This window comes from Pelophylax lessonae, assembly GCF_965119305.1.
Source record: "Pelophylax lessonae genome assembly, chromosome: 6".
In the NCBI taxonomy this organism is placed as follows: domain Eukaryota; kingdom Metazoa; phylum Chordata; class Amphibia; order Anura; family Ranidae; genus Pelophylax; species Pelophylax lessonae.
In genome coordinates this window covers 262,187,357-262,210,604 of record NC_138773.1, presented here as the reverse complement: position 1 = coordinate 262,210,604, position 23,248 = coordinate 262,187,357, and the positions used below count along the sequence as shown (strand labels likewise).

At 41.6% G+C, this 23,248-nt stretch overlaps 1 protein-coding gene across 1 annotated transcript in view; it reads right to left on the bottom strand.

Annotated features, from left to right (window-relative positions):
- Nucleotides 1-23,248, bottom strand: part of LOC309558200 (sodium channel protein type 2 subunit alpha-like) — a 218,850-nt gene that overhangs the window by 95,645 nt on the left and 99,957 nt on the right. The window contains 5 exon segments of the mRNA XM_082261220.1: nt 6,473-6,850; nt 8,189-8,473; nt 12,586-12,792; nt 16,976-17,117; nt 19,812-19,875. Coding sequence (XP_082117346.1) covers nt 6,473-6,850; nt 8,189-8,473; nt 12,586-12,792; nt 16,976-17,117; nt 19,812-19,875 — 1,076 coding nt within the window.

The window sequence follows — 23,248 nt, the reverse complement described above, 5'->3', positions numbered from 1 at the left end:
CAGAAGTAGGAGTTTAAAGAAGCCAGTAGGTTACTGAATCAAGCAGCTCCTACCAACACTAAAATTTTTGGCAGCGTAATGCTTTAAAGATAATGGAAAAAGATTAAGAAGAGAGGGTGCACCAGCCTGGTGAATTATTCCAATAGCCTTTTATCATTAATATAAGTAAGCAAGCGACTACTTACAAACACAGAAGAAAAGCTAATCAAAATGGTACACTTGTTCAGGCCACTCCGTATGCTCCTGGAGCTTGGGAGAACATCTCTGAGCTCCAACTGGCTTACACGTTTCAAGAATAAACCCTCCTCCTCCAAGCCACAACCTAAGGTGTAGCCTACAGAGCAGCCTGAACAAGTGCACACTTTTAATGAGCTTTGCTTACTTGTGAGTAGTCACTTGCTTACTTTTACTAACCTTAAGAGGCTATTAGCATAATGCACCAGGTTGGTGCGCCCTCTCTTCTTTATATTTTTCCAGTACTTTTTTTAAACTTTCCCAAGTCCTGAGAGGGCTGCAAGGTGTGCTGCGTAAACTTCTACAGCCGGAAAGTGTTCGTGTTGCAAGATTTTTATAAAAGTGCATCAGTTTTTTTTCCATCTTGTATTTTTATTTGTTGCAAGTTTTTTTTTTTAAATTCTATCCCACTGAAAAGTTTAGCTTTTTTCTTGTTACCCTAGGGATTCTGTAGACACAACTGAATCTTTGGAATAGAACCCTTAAATTGTCTTCAAAGGGTCCTTTTACACAGGCTTTCCGCCAGGCGGACTCAGTTTTGCTCAGCGGGGATCGATCTGCTAATCCCCACTGAGTAGGCGGATGACAGGTCCGTCTCCGCTTACTTTGCAGAGACGGAGCTGTCAGATCCCCGCTCTTCTCTATGGAAGATCAGATGAAAATCAGTTTTCATCCGATCCTCCAGACGGATGGGAAAAAGGGTTTCCATCCATCTGGATTTCACGGGCAAGATCGGATCGGATAGATATCACTGTTGACATCCGACTCTCCATAGCGGTGCATGGAGAAAATTCAAAGCTGAATCACTCCACAGTGTCTGCAGGTACTAAGGTTGCTGAAATATTGTTTTAATACCCATTTACTGCTTGTTAAATTTGAACTTAAGTGTTAAACCAGCAAACTATGAGCAGGTAGGCTATTTTCATGCAGAAGGGACTTGCTTTGTCTCTTCTGCAAAAAAATAACCTAACCTGCCTATTTGCATTGTTCTTTACAATGTACAGCTCAAGGTACATTCTTGGCACGGTGCCTGTGTACCAGGAGAAAAGAAAAGAGTTAGGTCATCTTGCATTGGCCAATCTAAACAACCAATGAAGCCACGTGCCCTGTCATTGGCGCTCTACTTCCCCCCCCACAGTTGCGGAATGGCTGAAGAGGGTTCAGAGGGTAGCAGAAATGGAAGACACTATTGCGCAGGCTAAGGATACCCACCACAAATATTACACGACCTGGGCTTCCTGGACACACTTTACAACTCTTCCTGAATTCCAGAGACTGACCACTACATCCTAGATGCTAGCTAAATTCTACCGGACGTGCGATGCTTCGGACATCTTCTCCCGTCGGCCACTGATTACACTTAGTTGATCGAGTCCCTCTCACGAATACCACGGGCCTCATGCCCCCCATCTGTTTATTTCTCTCCTTATTCTCCCTTTACTCTCTTTCTTCCTGTCTAACGTCCTCTCCTCATGTCTTTCCCTCGACCCTCCTACCCACTCCTTCCTCTCCCTCCCCCCCCCCCACACCCGGATGCTCCTCTGCTCCCCCCAAGCCGCAGACTCGACTCCGCCCACGGGCCGGAACACTCACCTCCACTGGCCCCTTATGTGGGTTTCTTCGGAATTACCCACCCCGAGACGGCATATACGCTTTTGATGGGTGCCCCCTATGCCCGGATACAGCATGTTCCCCCTTGGGGGTGTCCGGACACGTGGGGGCAACCACCACTGCCCTTGGAGGAGCCTTATCCGTCACACGCCCAGTCATGGTGGAGGTCGCCATGGGTTTTTCTTCTGTTGTTGTTTTTGTTTATGTGTTATCCCCATGGCCCGGCACCAAGAGTATGGGGACCAAGATTGTCCTCACTTTACTGACCGGTCTACATTGCCTGACTTGTGCTGATCTTGTACATTCCTGTACTTCACTGTATGATTATGACGAGGTCTGTTTACTCAACCTTATTCACGGTGCATACTGTTGCTGTTTAACTAGCTTTTCTTTTTGATGCACTATGTATTGCTTAAAAAGGATGTTCACTTGTTATGTCATACCATTTTACCTCAATAAAATGTTTTAAAAAAAACAAAAAAAAAAAAAACTAAATTTCACCATCAAAAAAAAAAAAAAACCAATGAAGCCAGATAAATATGTAAGCACTGGTAAGAGACCTTGCTTACGTCTAATCATTGGAGTGGAGGTAACTATTTATGGCTTTAGTTCCACTTTAAGAATATGTAAACACTTGAGTGCCCATAGCCCAGACACAGGTTAATTTTGAGTGATATTCATTACAAATTAAGGTAAAATACAATATTCTAACTGTAAAAACCTCCATAAATCATTCATTAAATAAAAAAGAAAAACTTTAACAGCTGCATAATACCCAGACCAGGTTTTTAAAGACAGAAACACAGGATGGATACAATACAGGCTCGACTACCAGTGGGATTTTAAATACCATTTAAAGCTTAAATCCATGTTTGGAATTTTTTTTTTAGAAAGTTACATCCAGGTTGGGCCAGTGTAAATACAGTATGCATAAACCATACCTGCCAAATCCTTATGGTCACAGCCAGTGCAGTAATCACTGCTGTCTCCTGCGGCTGTCCTGCTACAAAGTGAACACAAGGGTTCTCTTGGCACAGGTGCCGTTCACAGAACCTTGCATTTTCCGCAAGGAATATAAAATGTTCACTGATTGAATGAGGTGTTGATTGTGTTGTCATTCAGAGAAAGCCTTTCATTAATTTGGAAACATTTAAGGCATTCTGTGAATGGAACCCAGGAGCCAGAGGCCAACAGCGAGCATTGTAGTAAAGGTAACTACTAGAGTGAATGCCCACTTTCACAGCAGTCCCACAGGTATGGCATATGCTTAGTTACATAAGTCCGCACAGGATCAATGTAACTATGCAAAAAATCCGTATCCTTGTTGACTGGAAATCACATTTCTGTTTAATCAAAATCACTTGGGTTAAATCTCCTGAGCCATTGTGCCTCAAAGAATTTAACCTTTCTGATATGTGTGTTGAAAAGGAAACAATTTGGCTATAAATATGTGAACTTTCGTCTGAAATCTTGTAGATGGAGCTCTGAAGTGCATTTAAAAAAAAAAAAACAGCAAATGATCTGTAAATCAATGATCTGCCAATTGATCAATATGGTCCTAGGAAGTAAAACAATTCTAATGATACCAACGTGGAGCTTGCATCAGCAAATAAATCAGCAATTAAGTCTCCCATTTTTTTAAGGTGATGGGTTTCTTTAAAGATCTGTGGTATCTGTGTGTGGAAAACCAATCTAAAGACTAATTAGACAGAATTAATTGAACTTTCAATACAAGGAGCATATATAACGAAAAGCTGCAGTTATAAATCAAAGATCATATTTAAAGTGGAGTTCCACACAAAAATGGAACTTTGCTTTAAGGCCTCCTGACCCCCTGACGTGCCACATTTGGCATGTCATTTGTTTTGGGGGGGGGGGGTACCTAGATCTGACCGCTACCCACTCCCACTTCTGCTCGGGCCACCTAGGTGGCTCAAGCGGAGGCTCTCCCCCTCCCTCCCTGCAATCTTCTGGGTCACGTCACAGGTCCCGGAAGATTTCCCATCCACTCAGGACGTGCTACAAGCTTTCACAGCTAGGTGCCCACACTAGAGGTGCCGGCGCCACGGGGAGAAGAGGGAGAGAACCGAGGCTCTCGTCTGCCGCATCGCTGGATTATTGGACAGGTGAGTGTGTGTTTATTAAAAGTCAGCAGCTTTTTGTAGCTGCTGAAACACAAAATCGGGTGAAACTCTGCTTTAATCGGGTTAAGGCAGTCGTTTGATTAACCATTATAAAGCTCTGCACTTTACCTTTAGGCGTATCTTGGTCTGTTTGTTTTTTATTTGGGATAAAGCAGGGGTAGGAAAACTTAAAGAGGTGGAGATTTACCTGAACAACATGGGAGAAGTTAAAGATCACAGGACCCAGGGTCGCCTTCTCACACCTGATTTAAATCTCTAATTGCCTTACTACCATGTTGCAATTGTGCACATTGCACGGCAATCATGGATTTAAATCAGGTGGTGAGGAAGTAACATATTGCCTCCTCACCACCTGTCAAACACACTCACATCACTTTTCAGAGGAGCAGCAGTGCCAGCTACACTTATGAACGAGCCCTTGGTTGCATTCAGCAGTGGCACCCTTAGAGCTCATTCACACCTAAAGTTGGGGTGTGGTAAAACTCTGCGGCTGAGTCTCAGTTTTACTGCCCCCAATCCCTACCCCCTTTAGCTGCTGAGGCAGCAGCCAAAGGTGTACACATAGCGCAGCAGGAATTAAACACCCTGTTGCTTTTGGTGGGTGCTATCACCTGCCATTCATGACATATTCAAGTAAATAAGGCCACTCTGCAAGAGCCCCTTAATTGCATGCTTCTGTGGGGTCCAAGGGGTTTAAGCAGGTGGTAAGAAAGCAACACAATGCTGTCTGCTGTAACTCTTTTTTTTTGCTGTACTGCACAAGATTGCAGGGCACTGGGATGGCAGGTCAGCAAGCCCAGATCATGATCTACCATTCCCATGGTCGAGATCTACTGGTAAATCGCGATCTACAGGTTGCTGACCCCAGGGGTTGAGCAAGGGAGGCCTAGAATTTTTGTCAGGTTTGTATTGCTGTCCGTGTACCCGCTGGTAAGTTTTACCCTATATATTTGTTCTAAGGACCATTGTTACAAAGACAGAAGTTAATGGGAAATCTAAAATGTTATGGCTATTTCCAGAACAAGAGGTGAGAGGAAATCTTCCGATAGGGACACCTGTTTTGGTGACAACTATTTAGTAAGGGATTTCCACTGACTTTGGTAAGATTCTTCCTCCATGTCCTGTTGTGCCCCATGTACGAAAGTGGTCACAAGACAGCAAGAAGCATGACCCAAAAGGGTTTTACCCTTGTCTACTCTATCAAAACGAAAAAAAAAGTTTGATTTTGATACATATTAACAATTGAGTTCTGTCTTTGATACTGCTTTATTTAAGAGCTTTTGCTTTCTTTAAAAATAAATAAATAAATTGGATTAAGAAGCCTAATATTAGCAAAAAGAATAGGATTCAAATGGCATATGTAAAGTAAAATACTGTTGTATAGTTTAGATAAATTTAGTAGTAAATGTGAATCCAAATAAAGTTAAAAGAAAAGGGTGGCCAAAGCTTTTTTGGTAATACTTCTCTCCTGGGTCAAAGGAGTTCACTTCTTTCTGCACTCCTGTGACCCAGAAACAGCTGACAGTAGGCTAAAGTCCACTGACATCACAGAGCCGCTCCAGTCTCTGGATGTATCCCAGTTATAATGTCCGAATCCACCCAGATGCCTGACCAGCAGCTGGCTCAGCCTCTCAGCATGCCACTGAATATGTATATATAGTATAATATATGTATGTATAGTATAATTATATATATATATATATATATATATATATATATATATGTAGAGTGTTGAATGCAGAGGATCCTTGAGCAAACTCAACTGACTAAAGCCTGTCTTAGATAGCTTTGATGAAAGCTGCTAGTCTTTTTCTAGTTTGTGCACTGCAATGCAGCTTGATGAGCTGTAACCCGCTGCACATAATGCGTAATGTAAAGAGGTCATGACTGTGCTTTGTATTTCTGTTTTTTTTTCCTTTTTTTGTATAATTATTATTATTTTTATACTGTGGCTTTACTTTTTTTAAAAAAAAACAAAACAAAATAATGAGGCTAATGAGGGGTTGTTTAGTGACACAAGAATAGGTCTAGGATAGTGCATAGGATGACAGCATACATCCATAATTCTCAGCAACCATTTAAATCCTATTGCACCCTTAAAAGCCACCAAAAATCTTCCTTATTTTTTTCCCCATTGGCTCCAATATCTTTTGTCAAAATGGTAACATTTTGCTGAAATCTCCTGATTTTCTCTGAACGTTTATGAAAATGTAAACTCACAATTGGGCTTGTCCCTATTTATGTATCTCCATAAAACATTTGTTGAGCTTGAAATATATATTCTGCAATACCATACCTTGTTAGTTAAAAATAGAATTAGTGGAGTTTATAGGCTAAGTTATAGTAGATTGTGCTGTTAGTATATATTATAGGCATTGCAAAAAAGCAGTCACATTCAAAGCTCGACCAACCAATAATGGAGTGTTCCTGAGGGAAGCACTCAATAAAGGCTACCATGCCTAAACTATTTGAAACTTCCTTACATTGTCATCAGAAGCTGGTTTATCTATTATCACCTCTGGCAGAAGAAGTCCAGCAGGCGATGTTGGTGATGGCCCACCCAGCAGAGAGACCACTCCGTTGCAATCCACTGTGCTGTGCATTTTCCCATTCACTGGCAACACTGGCATGGTTCTTGAAGCCTTGCTGGCTTGGCTGATATTGCTGTTCCGCCTCTCTCCATGTCTGCGTGGTACAAATAAAGAGCCTCTCCTGCTCTCATTGTCCTCAAAAGTGCTGTGTTCATCATCTGCAAAGTCATTCTCTGATCCCACATCCTTCCCACGGCCTCGAAAACTAAAAAGGCTGGTTCTACTGTTCCGCCTTGGTGAAAATAGAACCTCCTGGACATCAAGCAGGGACTGTGAAATGAAAGGCAAATAGTGTAAGTTATTTTTAGGCAAGGTGATAAGTAGAGAAGGTTTAGCTGTCAGCCAGAAAATACTGTACCACAATAGTTAAAGAAACAGTAGACAGGCCCTGCTGACTCACATGCTGACTTTTGCCGAGCACAGTGCTGTTTAAACCAGACCATGTAGTACAATGCAAGGTCACCTTATACTGCCTGGGCCCTTCCCCCGGATCTGAAACTGGAATGTGTAAAGGGTGCTTGAAAGGAAAAAAGTTAGATTTATACTTACCTCTGTCTTCTGTATCGCTGGGCAAGAAGTCACTATTTGTACCGCAAGATTCCTGGGGAATGCAGTGGAGGACAAATCTTGCAAAAAGACACTCCAGTCCATTGCAAAAGCATCTTCTCATGAGATTTTTGCTGCTCTGTAATCCCCAGGATCTAGCTGGAGGGTGTGTGACATTACCCTTGCCTAGGTGCCCTGGGCAGAACATGAGAGTAAGGTAAGTAAAAAATCTAACTTTTTTCTTTGGAGGTACAGTTTACATTTAATTACAGCAGATGATTTTTACGGGAGGAGGAGGCCTGGAGAGTATATATGGATCTTGCATTTTATAGCAAGGTCCACTTTTAAACACAAGCATTCAAACACAATACTCAGCAAAAAGTTGTGTTAGCCTTGCCTTGTCTGTAATGCAAATGCATCTCAGCAGGACTTGCTGCACCCATAGAAATGCAGTGCAAAAAAAATGCCACCTACACTACATCATTGAAGGAATTGCCAATCTGCTGTCCTGAGTTTGGTGTGCATTTTATAGGCCCACCAGACAGAGGAAAACTATCTGTCCATCTAATTGATCCCTTATGCTCCCTATTATCTGTGACAACAGGACATTGAAGCTGATGTAAACCCTAACTGGATGACACTTATGCCTAATACACATGATGAGAATGTTTTTTGTATGCTAGTCTCATATCGAAAATCAATAGGTTACTAAAGTTACGAAAATTCTCGTAAGACAGAATACAACTTCAGAAGTGATGTAATGTATTGTATTTTAATGTCTTCTTTTGTTTCCAAGCATGTGTGGTCTTGGTCACATAATTTATTTCGTACAAATACTATACTATTGACACAAAAATCGTACAATCTAAAAAGAAACGTTTTCGTACTTGTCCCTTCGGATAATTGCACATGCACTGTCATGATCGGCTCTCGAAAGCTGTGTACTAACGAATGGATTATTGGACGAACGCTCCAAATGCGTTTTTTTTCATCTGATATTCTCATCATGTGTACAGGCCTTTGATTTAGTAAAAGTGTTGATAAGAAGAGCTGTCACAGTACCTGGTGGGGAGAGGATTTCTTGTCATAGATCAACCGCATTCCCTCAGGAAAACGAAACTTTTTCAGGCTATTCTCTGATGTTGACTTGCGGAATTTCTCATCATCGCACTTCTCTTCACCCTGTTCTTTTTGTTTTCGTTTCTTTCTTCTGTTTCTTCTTTCCTTGGCACTTTTGGAGCTTAGCATGGATGTTACAGATGAGCTCTCTGACAGGCCTCCATAACCTGTCCCTCCGCTAAAATCTCTGGATCCAGTAGCTGCTTCATGTGCTGCCAATGCTGCTGCCTATAAGAAGATTAAGATTGTCACGCAACAACCATAAAAGAAGACCTTTTTATGTATTATGAAAAAAACAATATCATTATTTTATATTCTTCTTTACAAAAAATACTGTAAAAAGCAAAAAGGTGTTACTGAATAACCGATTTTTAGCCTTATTCAATAAAACAATGTATAATTAATTAACAACTAATTCTAAAATGCCATAACCCACACCCAGTGGCTAATTCCTGTAGCCCACAACCAATAGCAACACAGCCAACCAGAATCCATCTTCTACTGGTGTGCCTTAAGCAGAGTGAATTCCGAATGGCTGCTATATGTTACTGCATTTAAAGGAAATTGGTAAACCTAAGAAACATTGAAAGTACTAATTAACTGGCTGTCTCTGGCTTCAATTCTTGGAAACACTAACCTGGAATAAGTATGCAAATCAGTAAAGGTATAGTGAAGTGATAATATCTAATTTGCATACATGTTCATTGTAAGTGGCTTACAAAGTACTTAAAACTTTTTATTAGTATAAATGCTATATAACTAGTTATTCAAAAGGAGGGGATGCCAATGGCAAATTCTACACTTCCCCACCATAGAATGCCTTAAAAATGCTAGAATTTTAGCCAAGAAGCCGGATAAGCTATAAGCCTTACAAAAAAAACAAAATATATATCTGCGCTTGGTTGTAGAATAATGAAGTTGGCAGCTGGCAACAACAGGCTTGATCATACCCCCACAATACAAATATAAAACAAAGGGTACAGCACCAACTAAAAAGTGCTGATAAGCACTATACATAAAATCCAAACATTAAAGATGGCAAAGATGCTGAAGGAGATCCCAGCACCAACTGATGTGAAAAAAGTGCACACGTCACCACTGTGGAAAGAGGGGCTTACTGAATGATGGTAACCCTTAAATTATAGAGAGGTCAATACCTGCATATAAGAAGCCAGGGCTCGACTGATCTGCAACTAAGCCAGGCACACACAACGTCATCCACTGCAGTTCCTAAAACCAGGAACGCTCCACACTCATAACATAGTAAGCTTCCACTCTAGAGGTGACACATGGGACCATAAGCCTTAGGCCACACCTGGGCCAATATAATTCTTCTTGTGTTTTATATAACCTATAAGCCTTCATTACTCAAAATTCAAGTTCAAAATCCTCCCCTAATCCACAAAAGAAAGTGTTTGTATCACCTTACCTGTTCTCATTGTAGAATTGTGTCCTTATTTACTGCCCTAGTGACACATAAGTAAGGGGGGGGGGGTCTCCCTATCAGGGATAAAGCAATAAATATCAACAATGGATCTAACCCTTCCTCCCTTGCAATACTAAGCTTCCAAGTTCATATAGTGCTCTGCATGCCTTGGAAAACTATTTGCCTTAAAAGTGGTCAGAGTGTGCCTTATGCATAGCTGGCATATCAGGGGCATTTTAAGTGCAATTGCCGACCAAAGTGATTTTTCTGTTTCGCACAGTTGTTGGCAAATCTTTTGTTAACTTCCAGTTCTCGCCAACAGCCTCAGCCATTGCAAAGTCAACAGATGTGAAATACCCACTGGATCCATAGAATACCCAAAAAATAAGAGCAGACACTGTTGGAGAAAAAACATACCACCTAAATTTCCAGCAGATGTCAAAAGCTAGAGCGCAAATAAACCCACCGTTGAGCACAAGTTTTTACTGTACATAGCTGGCCTTTAAAGTGTACCCATTAAAGCTGAACTCTGAGCACAAAAACATTCATTTAATCATATTCCTTATTAGCCTCAAATGATATATATCCACTTTGTGTTCACCAAAAACCTTTACAAAGCTAAATATTTACTTGCAAAAGAAGCAGTGACATCATCACTGTGTTGTGCATAGCCTATGCTGACAGCAGAGCTGGGGGAGAGGCCCAGCAGGCCCCACCCACTACAGGCTGCCTACAAAAACCACTGAAAGCAGCGGAGGCAAGACCAGTCACCTTGCACAAGGCGAGAGAGCAGCAGTGACTGGTCTTTATTATAAGAAGCTTCTGTAGAGAGGCAAAAATTCACACTATATTACTACACATATCGGAAAAAGTACACCAAGATTCAATTTACAAAATATTTGCTTATCCTGGAGTTCAACTTGAAGGTATTCACACATTCCAAGCGAAAAAAGAAATGTAAAACCAGCCAACACTGACCTCTATATCTGCTTATAAGAATTCATTCTCATAGACCACAGCACAGACTCAGTTTTAGTTGGATGGTCAAGACCTGCTTTTGGGTTGCAGTAGATGGCTAGCATTCAGCCAAATCCTTGCTTTCATTGAATTTAAAGGAGAAGTACAGCCAAAGCTCTTTTGGCTGTACTTCTCCTGTGGATCACAGGAGTGCAGTTTGTTCTGCACTCCTTTGACCCATTTTCAGCAGACAGGTGGCTGAAGACCATTGACGTCACAGAGGCTCCGGTACGGACTCAGGCAAGATCGCGACACTGTGGTTGGGATCCACCCACATGCCTGGACAGGCACCTGATTCCGCTCAGGGCCTAAGCCAGCCGCTCCTGCCCCCTCCACAGCCCAGCGCTCCAATGAGCTAAGAGGGGACAGAGCAGAGAGCGGTGACTGACAGCAGCTGTCTGCTCAGGGAGCTGTGAGAACCGAGCGCTCTGTGGTTTTTGATGGCTCAGTTCTCAGTGTTAAAGGCGGTGGGGGACAGAAGCAGCATTGGAATGATGTTGCTTCCACCTAGGTAAGTATAAATCTGCAAAAACCGCAAACCCCATACTTCTCTTTTAAAGAAATGCACTGTAAGTTCAGTGCATCTGTTGTGATAATTGAAGATTTGTTTCTGCAGCTACAGTGGGGTATGAGAGCTTGTTCAGATAATTATAAACACTTTAAGGTACATAGTGTGGGAACACATGCACTTTATTACAATAACATTTTCACAAATACAGCCTAATACACAGCAACTGCAAGTATGTTTTTTTCTAAATCGCCATATCTTGTGGCTTTTTTAGAATGCATTGTATCTGATACTTTCTACATTTATTTATTTATTTAGAAAATGACTCTAAATTAACCTTTTTGTTCCCCGAATGCAGAAATCAATCAAGCATTAGAGGGACATTATCGTAAGCATTACTTATGGAGAGATCAATACATTATTTTTAGTTCTCTTCCTACTGAGTAAAACAAGGCTGCCCTCATGTCAGAGCAGTGATGCTCTGTACTAACCATAAACTTTAATAAATTCAAGAAAGTGGATTAGGTGCTTAGAAGAGACTTCACGATGAGTATGCCACTGCTGATTTTATGATAGGGGTGAAAAGGCCCACTGATTCCACACAGTAAGCAAGGGCCCTTCTCTGCAGCATGCTGGTGGACGAATGGCTTATCTCTCTACAGGTTGCTTCTCAAAAACTATTATACTTTAAGCACCTTTCATTCTAATGTACTTGGAATTATTTTAGCTGAATTAAACTGAAGGTTAAATTGGGCTTTAAAGTTGAACTACCCAAAATATTTTCATTTGTATATGGTGACAAGCTTTGCTCACTTTCGTGACTGATTGAGACCTTTGCTCTTCAGCAAAACTTATGTGGTCACTGGTGTGTTCACTATACAAATTATTTCCCAAAAAAGGATGTAGGGCACAGAAATGCTATACCATTTCTGGCATAGAAAATTTCTCATAGAACGTTTTGGGGAAGTTGCAAGGACCAGAGAAATAAGTAGCACAGCTCACACATGGAGGCAGCCTTATGTCACTGAAAATTGAAAAAATTGTTTTGAATCATGTATATTACACAATAATCTGGAAGTGAACAACGAACACAACAACCTAAGCACTATGCTTCAGAATGTTCACTAGTGCAGTAATCTCCCATAGGAATTTTTGGGTAAGTTGTAGGAAATAAGTAGCCCAGCTCATACACGAAAGCAGCCTTATGTCACTCACAATTGAAAACATTGTTTTGAGTCATGTATATTACAGAATAATCTGGAAGTGAACAACAAACACAACAACCTAAGCACCATGCATTTGAATGTCCACTAGTGCAACAAGGCTTGTTGGATATGGTAGCATCAGGGTACATGTTTCAAAACTTAACAGAATGTTGTGGAATTTTACCTGAATATCCTCTTGATGCTGTCTTAGCTGCTCCATCATTTTCTGGAATTCTGCTTCTTTCTGCTCAGCTTCTTCTAACGTTGCTTGGTTCTGTTCCTCATAGGCCATGGCCACCACAGCCAAAATCAGATTAATAAGATAGAAGGAGCCCAAGAAGATCACCAGCACAAAAAAGATCATGTAGGTCTTGCCAGCAGCTCGCAGGGTCTAAATCAAAAAAAGAAAAAAACAAACCTTCATTGTTTTACATACTTCCCTTTCACCCTCATCTCCCTATTCTCCTCCTCTCCTATTTTCCTATTCAGCTACTAGTATTGAAATGTCCCCCAATGAGTCAAAGCTTACACAGGGCTATGGACACCCATATAACAATGTGCACTGGCCAATCCTTGTCACCTAGAGTGTGTTACATGTTCTCCATGTTCTTCCATACCCAGAAGTACTTGGTGTTTCCTGTGACTTTGGATGCTGAACAGAGTAGTAGAGTAGAGTAGAGTAGTAGGGAGGAGAGCAATGGTAAGTATAACCTGTGAGGTAAAGGGGGACTAAGGCTCCATATACATTATTGCAGGTCAGGAATGCACACAAAACTACATCCACCCCCAAACAAACATTCTGCTCTTTAGCAGACGCACTGAGGTGTCATTAATTCATTGCAAAGTCAACAGATGTGAAATACCCAGCACCAAAATCGGTACCCTCATCTCGTTTTTGTGCTCCAATCAAATGGTGTCGCCTCACCATATGGCTCAAATGCAACATGATTTTAAAAAAGAGACAGGGACTTCTTTCCCTGTGTTTCTACGGGTAGAGCAGCCCATTGCAATAAATTTTGTAGGACTGCCTACACATAGAACGCAGGTCGCAATAGTGTGAACCTAGACTAAAGTATACCTGTTGCTTTTCCCTGAATAGGCTTCGTAATGAATCCCTATATTGGAAATAGACCACGTATAAATGTTACTATGTTTACAAAGAAAGCTTAGCTTTTCTTCCAACCTCACAGCCGGAGATGTTTTGTAGCTTAGAGTTAAAGGTTGGTAATAGACTGTACTGCTTACGAATGACAATAAGGTTTCATTTAACAGATTCCTGTTAAATATATTCACTGCTTGGATAATATTGGATAACATAATATTTAACTCCCTCTCTAATAGTTTATTTCAAAGGAGGATATTGAATATTATGTGCATTAAAAAGGTAAATGATGCTTAACGCACCGATATCCTTGGATGAGGTGCTCAACACGATCAAGGCCTTGGCCCCTGGCAAGGCCCCGGGACCTGACGGCTATACGTCTGATTTTTACAAGTTGGCAATTGGAGCAATCGCACCCACTATTCTAGACATGTTAAACTCCATCTACACTGGTGGCCCCTACCCACCTTTAGGGTACCGAGCGTTTATCAAGCTCATCTACAAAAAGGGTAAAGATCCCACCAATCCAGGCTCCTACCGCCCATCTCCCTTCTCAACTTAGATGCTAAAATCCTATCCAAGATAGTGGCTAACCGACTGGCTGACATCCTCCCCTCTCAGGCAGGCTTTACCAAAGGGAGGTCCGCCACCTCTAACATAAGGAAGGTCATCACGGCTCTGGAATTTGCGGGGGCCAACCCAACTGCGGACACGGCTATAGTAAGGCTCGACGCTGAAAAAGCGTTTGATAATGTGAGCTTTCGCTGGTTGGAGTTTGTTCTTGCAAAGTTAGGTTTTTCTGGCCCCTTCTCTCATCTTATACAGACTATGTATGCCCAACCCACGGCGCAGGTGGTGGTGGCGGGTCATACATCCCCTGCATTCAGATTATTCAAAGGCACACGTCAGGGCTGCCCATTATCCCCTCTCCTGTTTAATCTAGCCATAGAACCGCTGTCTCGCCTCCTCACATCGCACCCAAATCTAAAGGGGATCCCGGTGGGTGACTCGGAATTGCGCACAGCGCTCTTTGCGGGCGATATCCTCATTTTCACAGCTAACCCACCGAATGATCTCCCGATAATACAGCAGGTATTTGCGCGCTTTCGCCAATGCTCCGGGCTCCGTATAAACTTCTCCAAAAGTGAGGTTCTACCTCTACACTCCTCACATCGACCCCCATGGGCATCCTGTTCTCCCCTCAAAGTAGTTCATATCTCTATCACATACCTGGGAATCAAAATTGGTAAACATCCATCCTCCCTGTATCACTTGAACCTTTCCCCCACTATAGACAAGGTGACAGCTGAACTGCACAACTGGCACAATCTTCCCATCTCCTTCCTGGGCCGATGCCATCTTTATAAGATGATGAGCTTCTCTAAACTACTATACCCCCTCCAGATTATTCCCCTTCTCCTGAAGCACACTGATGTCCTCAGACTCAATAGGGCGGTAGCTAGTTTCATCTGGAAGGGCCGAAAGCCCCGTATAGCCATGACCAAATTGTACCTGCCAAAAAGGGACGGGGGAGTGGGCCTGCCTGACATTTGTCTATATAACTTGTCGTGTTTACTCAGGGGTGGCCTGGACTGGATATCAGGGGAATCTAAATACACCAATATATCACTAGAATCTCAAATGGTCCGGCCCTATAATCTAGTGACCCTGTTGCACTGCGGGCACAGAGATCTCCCCCACGGTCTACGGCACAATGTCCTGATTAGGGATACCGTTATGGCTTGGAGGGAAATACGGAAGAAGTTGAGAGCTCCTCAGAGACTGTCTCTCCGTCTTCCTATCTGTAACCACCCTCTGTTCCCCCAAGTGCAACAGCATAGCGCCTTCTCACAATGGGCCAGTATGGGTTTGACCAGATTCTCTCAGCTATATGATGCCTCTACGGGTCACCCCTACAGTGTGTCTGAGTTGTCGGCTAAATATGGTATTCCTCTCAAGCATCACCTATTCATACAACAATGTCTCTGTTTTGTGCAATCACTATGTATAGACAAATCTAAGCGCTTTGCGCCAACGTTGATAGATGTCTTGATTGAACAGGGCAGGCACAGGATTTCTTCTATCTACAACCCACTGCGTCAAGAATGGCATGCCGTGTCGGCATTCCAGGTAGCCAGCACTTGGAATAAGACACTAACTTCCCCGGATGCCCGAGACCGCATTCTTAGGGGCTACAACTCCACTTGCCTATTTGTCCATAACGACTTCTGGCGAGAACAGCAGCTCAAAATCTTACATGGAGCATATCTCCCCTGCCTGAAGTGGGTACCGGAACACAAGCACCGAATCTGCTCCCTATGTGGAGCGTATCTACCTGACTTGTTCCACAAATTTTGGGCCTGTCCTCAGATTTCTCGCTTTTGGGACAAAATTCTAAGATTCATTTTGGACGCAATTGGCCTCTCTCTACCCAAAGACATTTATGCTCTATTATTTGGCCACTTGGACACCGCTTCATCCCTCCTCAACAAAGCCGCTCGAAAGTCCCTAGCCCATCATAAACCCTGGATTCTGAATTGCCTTATGGTAACAAGGAGAGCAATCTTGAAACATTGGACTGCTGCATCCCCCCCATCAGTGTGTGAGGTTCTTCAAGACATGCAGACCCTACTACGGAGAGACCTCATAGACATGAACCATAGCGGAGGTTCAGCACATAGTCGATTCCAAAGGAAATGGCATACTTATCGCTCAGTGTACCCACTTCCTCCCCCTACGCACACATCGAGGCTCTGAGACCCCGCCCCCTACCTTAGACTGTGCCAGGTACTGTATGAGATGTTATGCAATTGTGAGTCTGCAGCTTTAAGAATGGTTGAGTACACCTGAGATTTTAGTTTACTCTTCTGTAATGCAACCCTAGTCACGGCATGACAGAATGGAATTGACTTGAATGGAACTTCGTGTGTCTAATCGGCCGGACGTCTGCTACCCCACCCCCCTCCCCCCCTTCTTCCCACCTACCTGATTTCCCCCCCCCCCCAAGATCGCTTCAGTTTGCAGGCCCCCTGACCCATACTTAATGGAGGTGCTATGCTGTTTCATCTTGTTTACATTGTTGTTTTTTCTTCGCATGTACCGCATTATATTGTACTTTCTGTACTGCAAAACTTTAATAAAATGTTTATCAAAAAAAAAAGGTAAATGATATGAAAAGGAACCTTGTGAGGAGGAAATGTACAACCTATAATTGCTGATCCCTTTCTCAAAATTCTAGTTGCCTAGCTGACTTGGTAAACCTTTTTCTTCATTACCTTCTGACATCATATACTTTACTTTCTCCATGCTTGTTTCAGGCATGTGATTCACATAGTATTGAAAATAGAGATATTATACAGAGTACTTAATATAGAGATGGCCAGGTAACTGCCATTTTCAGAAGACAGTCAGTACCCAAACCCTCACTCTTCTGACGAGGCTGATAAAGTGATAAAAATTATTTGTTTCTTACCAGCATATAAAGGTTCTCCCAGAAGTCTTGAGTCATCAATCGAAACAGGGAGAGGAAGGCCCAGCTGAAGGTATCAAAGCTGGTGTAGCCATAGTTAGGATTCCTTCCAGTTTTAAAACATACATATCCTTTTGGGCATTGGCTAAATAAATAAAATAATAAATATATGAATAAATGTGGAAAATCATGCTTAAAGGTAGGCACAGACAAGTTGCTGGGATGCTTTTCCTGGTGCGCAAGTCTGCATGTGTAGGCACACTTGTTTGTTATCACAACTGTTAAGGTAGTACACACTGCCATAGTAAACCTGTGGCTATAGCTCTAGAATGCTGTATGTCTCATTTGGGTCGGCCTATCTGAGTTTAATAGCATGTGAGGATAGTCACAAGAGATGCAAATTATCTCTAAAATTATCAACAAAATATGGGTGACCAAAACACAAACAGACTGGTACACTAGGAAACATATTTTGCTGGATAGTTTGCATATATCCTTAAACTAATTTAACCCAAATATTCCTTAGGCTGGGTTCACACTTAATACGGATGCGGCTCACAGCAGGGGTCCGGTGCGTCCCTGTTCTCTGTTTCAGGTATGAATCAGCCCTAAATTTTTGCCTGAATTCAAACCTGAAACTGAGTCAAAGATGCAAAGGACCCCTGTGCAATCCGCTCCACAGCTGCCACAGAGATAGGTGAACTGGCTCCATTGAGAGCCAGGTACACTCTCCTGTCATGCAAATTGGATGCGGGGAGACCCGCATCCAATTCACACTAGTGTGAACCCAGCCTTATACCCCCACTTCTGATCACTACCTGTAGGTGGAGTTGATGTCACAAGGTCTTCTTCTGGAAATAAAGATGAGCCCAATTCTAGTGGGAATTCACTCCTACCCAGTGCAAGTTTGTCTACTAATGAGATTTGGGAAATTCAGCTTTCCCAGAATCTCAGAAAATAGCCCAGTGACTTTACTCTTTGCCATGGCAAGCTTTCAGGAATTTAGTATGTAAGGTAAACTTTATTCAGTTTTTTTCTGCTAACGATCCATAATTGAAACTGTGCTTTTATCATAAGTGGTGGAGCTAGCATTTTAATGCAAGGCCTGCTTTAAGGCCCATTTAGACCTGCCTGCTCTTGTCCGCTGCATTAACGCACACGCACTATCACATGTGATGTCACACATTAAGGTTCAGTGTGTCACATGCTACCATGCATTAAGTGGGCTGCCAATGCATAAAAATTGACCAAAAAAAAAACAGACATGGAATATTTTTCACACATATAGAACACCGCAGCGCATGGTAGTACATTACCATGCATTGTGCATCGCAATGCATGTGCACCAGAGCTGTGTTGCCTTAGTGCATTGGGATGCCATTCAAAATGAATGCTACTGCAACATTCTAATGCATGAAATGTACAGTAACCTGTGTTGCAGAACAAAAGTATGTTTAGACTCTTAAGGTTAGGTGAATGTTTAAGATAGGTGTTAGGTGCAGGTAAGCTGTTAGGTATCAGAAATGGAATTTGGTTAAAGTTAGGTGTTGGTGGTTAATTGAGTGTTTTTGAGGTTAGTTTATCCCCAGACTGGAGATGGTTAGGGTTAGCTTAAAGTGGTTGTAAACCCTTACATACAGTATACCCAGTCTTCCTACATAAGTTGTACCTGTTTATCTACAGCAATCCCCCCTCTATAACCTTCTAAAACACACAGATCAAAGGCTGTTTTTCAATCCCAGGAGGTGGTGGTGGGGGGGGGGGTATGACATCACTGCTCAGAACATAGAGGAGTGCTGAGTGTAATCTGAGTGGAGGGAAAGGACACACATCCCTCTACAGACTCTCATATGGAAACATGCACAGCTGAGGCTGTCAATCACATTCTGTGTGCTGGAGAGGGTTGGGGTTGCCTCCTAAGATTTTGTGCTGTTGGGATAACCTGTCAAAAGTGACTAATGTAGATAGCAGAAGGAAGAGCGAGGAGACAGAAATCACAAAAAAAAACATGCACAAAAAACAAGCAAAAACGTGCATTCGTGGAACCTAGCCTTAGGGAGAGATGAGTGCTCTACGTCCAGTTCATCACATTGCCAACATGAGGGTCCCCTGAAGCACTAGAAATATGCCTGCACCATGTATTCATCACACAGCCTAATTTTCATTTCTCAGTGCAAACAAGTGGCCACTGCCCCCACCTTTAACTGGTCACTGTAGCAAGGAGCATTGGAAGGACAACGCATATAAGACAAAACCAAGGGAAGCCACAGAGCCCCATTTAAATGCATGTGCTTCCATCGTTGGAGACTCACAGAAGTTAGAGTTAGGTCCACAGAAAATGGGGTGCCTTGCTGGGGCTCTGTGGCTTACCCATGTATTTGCAATTGTGCGCAACTAAACCCCTGTTTTTAATGCATACTGTTGGACAAGTCAATTAGGTTAGTCGCAGGCTGGTCGGTAAGTTGAGCTTGGAAATTTCCTTGGTTTTGTCCTATAATTTTCATTTCTGTCTACTTTTTTAAAAATCTTTGTGTAGTATAGACCTAAGTATATAATAACATGTTTGAATTCACTTCCTGTTGACTGACTTACTACCTCTGCTGGAAGTCTGATCCAACCATTAACTGCTGTTATGGGGAATTCTGTAAAACTTTTTAAAATTAGTTTTGAACTTTCCTAGCGTTAGTTTGAGGTTCACCTTTGGGGACTACTTTTTCGAGCAATTACATTTGAAAACAAACACTCTGCATATGGATATATATGGCAGGTACTGTAAAACACAGGTGACAGTCATAACCTTTTCTACAATTGTCATCAAAGTGTGTTCATTTTTGCTTACCCTGAATCTGTGCTGTTGCCACACAGAAGAGCATCCCTCTGGCCGGGCAGAAAATAGAAATTTTCTGTAAGAGAGGAAAGGCACATTTTAACTTTTAAGATTAACATACCACACATCTCCTGTGTGTAAACTAATGTTGAAATATTGTTTGGGAACTCCTGGTCTTGATAAATAAGAGGTCAGGATGTTACACATTTCTAACCTATTAAAACTCCACTCAATCTCTCGTGTGATTGTACTATACAGCTCTATGAATACCATGTATACCAATCTGCATTTTTGCCATCTGTTTCCCAATGGGGACAATTCTATTCATTTTCTGTTTTGTACACCCCAAAAAATGAGGGAAATACTTTCTCAGACAGTTGTCAATTAGTTAGCTGTTTTCCATTGGTAGATTTCCCCTTTAATCATTTTCTAGTGACACTTTTTTGATTTCCCATCACTTTTTGTCCCAGTGACAGTGGTCACCGAAACAAATAGAAAGGGTTACACTTCATAGCAGGGCATTAGACTACAATAAAAGAAAAAAATGATAGGAGCGTTACACTCTCTAAAAACTAAAACCCCCAAAAAAAGGAAAACATTTTTAGATACAGTGGTGATCAAAAGTTTGGGCACCCCAGGTAAAAATTTGTATTAATGTGCATAAAGAAGCCAAGGAAAGATGGAAAAATCTCCAAAAGGCATCAAATTACAGATAGACATTCTTATAATATGTCAACAAAAGTTAGATTTTATTTCCATCATTGACACTTTCAAAATAACAGAAAACAAAAAAATGGCGTCTGCAAAAGTTTGGGCACCCTGCAGAGTTAATATCTTGTACTGCCCCCTTTGGCAAGTATCACAGCTTGTAAATGCTTTTTGTAGCCAGCCAATAGTCTTTCGATTCTTGTTTGAGGTATATTTGCCCATTCTTCCTTACAAAAGTCTTCCAGTTCTTTGAGATTTCTGGGCTGTCTGTCACGCACTGCTCTTTTAAGGTCTATCTATAGATTTTCAATTATGTTGGGGTCAGGAGATTGTGAAGGCTATGGCAAAACCTTCAGTTTCTACTACGCCTCTTGATGTAATCCCCCATGGATTTCGAGGTGTGTTTAGGATCATTATCCATTTGTAGAAGCCATCCTCTCTTTAACTTCAGCTTTTTTTACAGATGGCATCAAGTTACAATCCAAAATTTGCTGAAATTTTATTGAATCCATTTTTCCTTCTACTCGTGAGATGCTCCCTGTGCCACTGGCTGCAATACAACCCCAGAGCATGATTGATCCACCCCCATGCTTAACAGTTGTACAGAGGTTCTTTTCATTAAATTCTGTGCCCCTTCTTCTCCAAACGTACCTTTGCTCATTCCGTCCAAAAAGTTACATTTTAACCTCATCGGTCCACAGAACTTGTTTCCAAAATGCATCAGGCTTGTCTATATGTTCATTTGCAAAGTTCAAATGCTGATTTTTGTGGTGAGGACGTAGAAGAGGTTTTCTTCTGATGACTCTTCCATGAAGACCATATTTGTACAAGTATCTCTTTATATTTGAATAGTGTACCACAACTCCAGTGTCTGCCAGATCTTTCTGGAGGGATCGTGCAGTCAAATGTGGGTTTTGAATTGTTTTTCTCACAATCCTGTGAGCTGTTCTGTCTGATATTTTTCTTGGTCTTCCAGATCTTGCTTTAACTTCCACTGTTCCTGATGACTGCCATCTCTTAATTACATTCCGACCAGAGGATATTGACATCTGAAAACGCTTTGCTATCTTCTTATAGCCTTCTCCAGCTTTGTGAGCGTCAACTATTTTCAGTTTCAGTTTTCTAGGCAACTGCTTCAGTTTTCTAGGCAACATAGTGCTGATTGTTGGGGCAAGGTCAGATGAGTCTGGGCATTTAAAACCTTTGAGATTGACATCACCTGGTCTCCCCAGACAATGATTGAGAACAATCCATGAAACTGGCAGGTCTCAGCCTTGCAAAGGGGGCAGTGCATGCTATAAATTCTGCAGGCTGCCCAAACTTTTGCAGACGCCATTTTTTTGTTTTCTGTAATTTTGAAAGTGTCGGAATGTGATGGAAATAAAATCTAACTTTTGTTGACATATTATAAGAATGTCTAATCTGTAATTTGATGCCTTTTGGAGATTTTTCCATGTTTCCTTGGCTTCTTTATGTACATTAATACAAATTTTTACCTGGGGTGCCCAAAACTTTCGATCACCACTGTACACTTTAAAAAGTGTGCAATCATCGACTATGTGCTCACTAAGGAATTCACAAATGAGCATCTCCCAGTCAGATCTTTTTGGCTTGACTAAGTGAAATTCTAATGTCTTTGGTGTTTTCAGCCTGCTGGGGATGAGATCAGTCAGACAGGTTAGATAACCTCCAAAACAACATACTCAAAGAGGCGCTGGGAGCTTGCACATGTAGTCAAATGAAGGAAAACTTCAAACAAGCTCAAAAGCTCTGATGAGCCAGCTCTCGCACAGCAAGGCGTCCCTCAATGGGAAATACAGAAAGGAGTGCCAGACCAAAACTGGATAAAAGAGTCCAAAATAATTGTAATTGCTGGTTTAATTGTTTTTAGGACCTTTTTATATTACTTTTTTAACAATGACTACAATTTTCTTGGCCTCATTCATCCAGTTTTGCTCTGGTGGTCCTTTCTGTATGTCTAAAGGTTGATACCCTGTTAGATTCGCTATTGTTTCTTGTTTCCCCATGGATAAAGCCATGCTGGGGATGTCATTCTGCAGCTCCCTTCTTGGTCAAGCCAAGCTTATAAGTCTCTGAGGCCCCAGATCTGGCTCTGTCACCACTTGGATCAATACTATACATGCAAATACCATCTTAAGTTTGCATAGCTTTAGAGCAGGATAGACACAGGAAACAAACATAAATTAATACCAGAACACACTGTTCAAATAATAATTGCATTTACTACATTTCGCTGAGATAAATATATAATAATTACTCAATCTATGCTGTGTCTTAACCCCCCTTATATTATGTCCTACTTAATAGGAAGGTTCAGTATTTTAAAGTGTTGTTATTTTAAGGTGTTGTTAGACACAAGTGTATTTGTGATCTGCTTAGTCTAAATGATGATCCTATCAATGTGTTAAGAAACAGTTTAGAAACGTAAATGTGTTTGCACTTTACTGTTCTTCTTTCTTTATGCAAGTTTATTAGTCTGCCCATAATGATCACAAACAGACTTTTATGTAGTTAAATTATTCTGTCTTCATTCAATCCAGGTATGTATTAAATTCAAGCATCTTTATATATTTTCACGTATTGCTTGCATTTATACTTGAATCCATCTTGCAAATAACCTCCTTTACTTCTCTTCACAGCAGCACTAAGAGCAAGAGAAGGAGGAGCAGCACTGTAAGCCAATTATAGAAAGATGGACATAAAAACACTGATTTCTTTAT